The sequence below is a fragment of the Brassica napus genome, chromosome C4 (genome assembly GCF_020379485.1).
Source record: "Brassica napus cultivar Da-Ae chromosome C4, Da-Ae, whole genome shotgun sequence".
NCBI lineage: Eukaryota > Viridiplantae > Streptophyta > Magnoliopsida > Brassicales > Brassicaceae > Brassica > Brassica napus.
In genome coordinates this window covers 54,195,819-54,198,828 of record NC_063447.1, presented here as the reverse complement: position 1 = coordinate 54,198,828, position 3,010 = coordinate 54,195,819, and the positions used below count along the sequence as shown (strand labels likewise).

Here is a 3,010-nt window from a genome sequence, read left to right as displayed (position 1 = left end):
GTTCATAAATATGTTACAAACAATTATGAACTCAAAAAGAAAAAAAAACTAATACTCTCTGATTGGAAAGCACGAAACAATAAAGTGTTTAGTAACTTAGACATTGATCCGAGAGATACTCTCAAATTGGCGGAAACAGAATCATTACTTTGGGCTGAGGCACAAAATTCTCTAGCTCAGGAAATAGATCGTAGCCGTTTACAAGTAACACCAATTGTTCCGACTATCCTAGGTAGATGGTGTTTTACAGATGGTTCATGGAAAGAGCATGATAATTTTTCAGGACATGGATGGTTTAGCACACTTGAAGGATTTGATGGCCTCATGGGAGCAAGGAATACACGTGCGAATCAATCGCCACTTCACTCGGAAATGGAAGCTCTCATTAGGGAAATGGAATGCATGAGAAATTTTACGGCAATATTCTGTTACATTTTGCAACGGACTATTCTCAGTTGGTGAAGATGGTTTAGGAACCAGAAGAATGGCGAGCCTTTGCAACTTATTTGGCAGACATTACCCATTTGAAGAGAAGTTCCAACAGCTCAGAGATCATTCATATACCACTGACGTAGAATAAAAAGGCGAATAGTCTAGCGTGGGAAAGCAACTGTTGTTTGTCGTCCATATGGATGCGGAACTACCAGTTTGGTTTACAGAGTCTATATAAATCTGTTTTTTTTTTCGGTTACTGACAAAAAAAGGAAAATAAAAACCCTGATACTCCACATCCTCATGTTCTATAAGTCTTATTAATAAAAAAGCTTATCAAAGTTAAGGAAACAAGATACTGTATATCCTCGTGCTATAATGTTGTATCTTTTTTCTACTTTTGTTTTGATAGTTTTCATAATTTAATAATTCGTTACTTATAAGGTTTAATAATACAATCCAGCGTTAAAAAAAAAATTGAGAAACCAAATAATATATTTATATATTTATTACAAAATATTTGGAAAAAAAAGAAGTGAATGGAAAAAACAAAGTAGTGAATGGAAAAAGGGCCGAGCACACTGGTTAGTGGCCCGTTTGAACCCCAATCACTACGAGATATATTAAAAAAAAAAAAAGAATGGGAAAGATGGACCTATGGGCTATGGCCCAGACCAGTAGAATAAGCCGACTATAACCTGAAAATATATCGCAAAGCGGCAGCCTAGGGGTTGTAACAACATGTCGATGGACACGTACTCTTCTTGCAAGCGATCCGCCCCCAAGGTAATCTTCTTCTCATTATGAATTCTTCTTACTCAGATCTCTTTTGTTAATCGGAAATTACGAAAAATTGTATGTTGTATTTTAGGCACCGTTCGATAGTGAGGCTGCTGCTAAGGATGAAGCCATCAGTTCGAGGTAATTGATTGATGCTTTATTTATTTATTTATTTTGTGAGAAGATATTTGTATGTGTTGATATTTTTTTTTCTTTGCATCTCCTGCGAATTAGGGTTAGGATATCTATTGAAGGATACGAATTTAGTAAGGACACTGAGAATGAAATCAGGATTCAGTTGGTTAATCACTTCAAATCATGTGGCTATGTTAGTAGAGTTGATTTCCCCACAGAGCCTCTTTTGGACAGGTTTGTGTCTCTTAATATTTGTGACATAATAATATAATATTTGTGTTGTGTGCTAATTGAAAATTAATTGTTCTTTGTTGCAGTCGTGCTTTTGTTACTATTTTTGGAGATGGCGCAAAAGAGAAAGCGCTGCAACTTAATGGAAGTGACATGGGAGGTTGGAATGCCCTTGTTAAGTTTGCACCCGAGGAAGAAGATGAGGAATACCAGGCGGAATCAGACTATACAGATTTTGTTATGAATCAGCTACTAAATGACGAAAGATTGTAAGTTGATACTCTTTTTTGTTTTCTTTTGCATCCTGTAAAAATGTTGTGCATGTTGATAACATGCAACAAATTACTGCAGTAGGTTTGGCATTTGCGTTGTGGGGTATGACCCCTCCCTTCTTAAAGATGAAGTTGAGGAGGCTTTGACTGCACATTTCTCTTCTTGTGGAGTTATAATACATGTTGACGTTGATCTCCTCGACAAGATGACTAGTATCTATTTTTCCGAAGAAGAAGGAGAAGCTAGTGCCATGAATCTTGATGGAAGTCAAGTCAACGGATTCAAAATAAATACTATGCTCGTACCCACAAAAGCCAGAAGTAACCCTCCCCGTCCCCCCGGTGAAACTCATTGTGGCTATTGTCCCCCAGGTGCATAACACGTTTTTCTTGATTCTTTACTTTCAAGGTTCATTAATCTTCTCATCAATTCGTCTTTTATTGTTTCTGTAGCTCAAATGCTTGAGTTTGCCGACGAGACCAAGGAGAAGATCGATTTTTATATGACTGAGTGGAGGCTCAATGCGATGACAAAGAAGCTCAGTGCTCTTAAGAAGCAGAAGGCCAGGGCTCTTAAGAAGCAGAAGGCCAGGGCTCTTAAGAAGCAGAAGGCCTGGGCTCTTATGACGCAGAAGGCCAGGGCCAAGGAGGGAGAGGGGTCACAGTCCTTTTGAGAAGGAGCGGATGTTGATGTAATGAATTTCTCTCTCAAGAGACTAATTAGAAGCTCTTTGGTGTTTATCAATCATGTGATAATACTATGCAACCTTCCGTTTGTTTTGTGGATGATAAACTTAAAACTTATCTTACTATTATTTGCCTATTTGGTTTGGTAGACAGAAAGCATAATCGTATCCTTCGAAACTCGCAAATAGACTCATTAACATTGTGTTTGTCTGTGTAATTAATTCATAATGAAGTAATAAACGCGCACAGTACAGATGTTTTACAAATTAGACATATATACCAAGCCCACCTTCTCTCTCTCTGCTCCTGTTCTTGGTAAAGTTCTCTCCCTTTTTTATCTTCTTCTAAACATTCTTCATTTGATGTTATCTTGTACTAGAAACTCAATCCTGTCATGTGCAAATCGAACATCTTTGGTTGCTTTATATTCGTTAATGAGTAAAAGATCTTTAGTAGTTTGGTGGAGAATAAAC

At 37.4% G+C, this 3,010-nt stretch overlaps 1 protein-coding gene across 1 annotated transcript; it reads left to right on the top strand.

The window, feature by feature from the left end:
- Positions 1-1,112: 1,112 nt before the first annotated feature.
- Positions 1,113-2,673, top strand: LOC111205467 (nucleolin 1-like). Its single transcript, XM_022701332.2, has 6 exons — positions 1,113-1,218; positions 1,304-1,353; positions 1,447-1,581; positions 1,665-1,847; positions 1,930-2,222; positions 2,304-2,673. Exons 1-6 carry the CDS (start codon positions 1,174-1,176, stop codon positions 2,522-2,524), a joined length of 927 nt encoding a protein of 308 aa, XP_022557053.2. The 5' UTR covers positions 1,113-1,173; the 3' UTR covers positions 2,525-2,673.
- Positions 2,674-3,010: the final 337 nt, after the last annotated feature.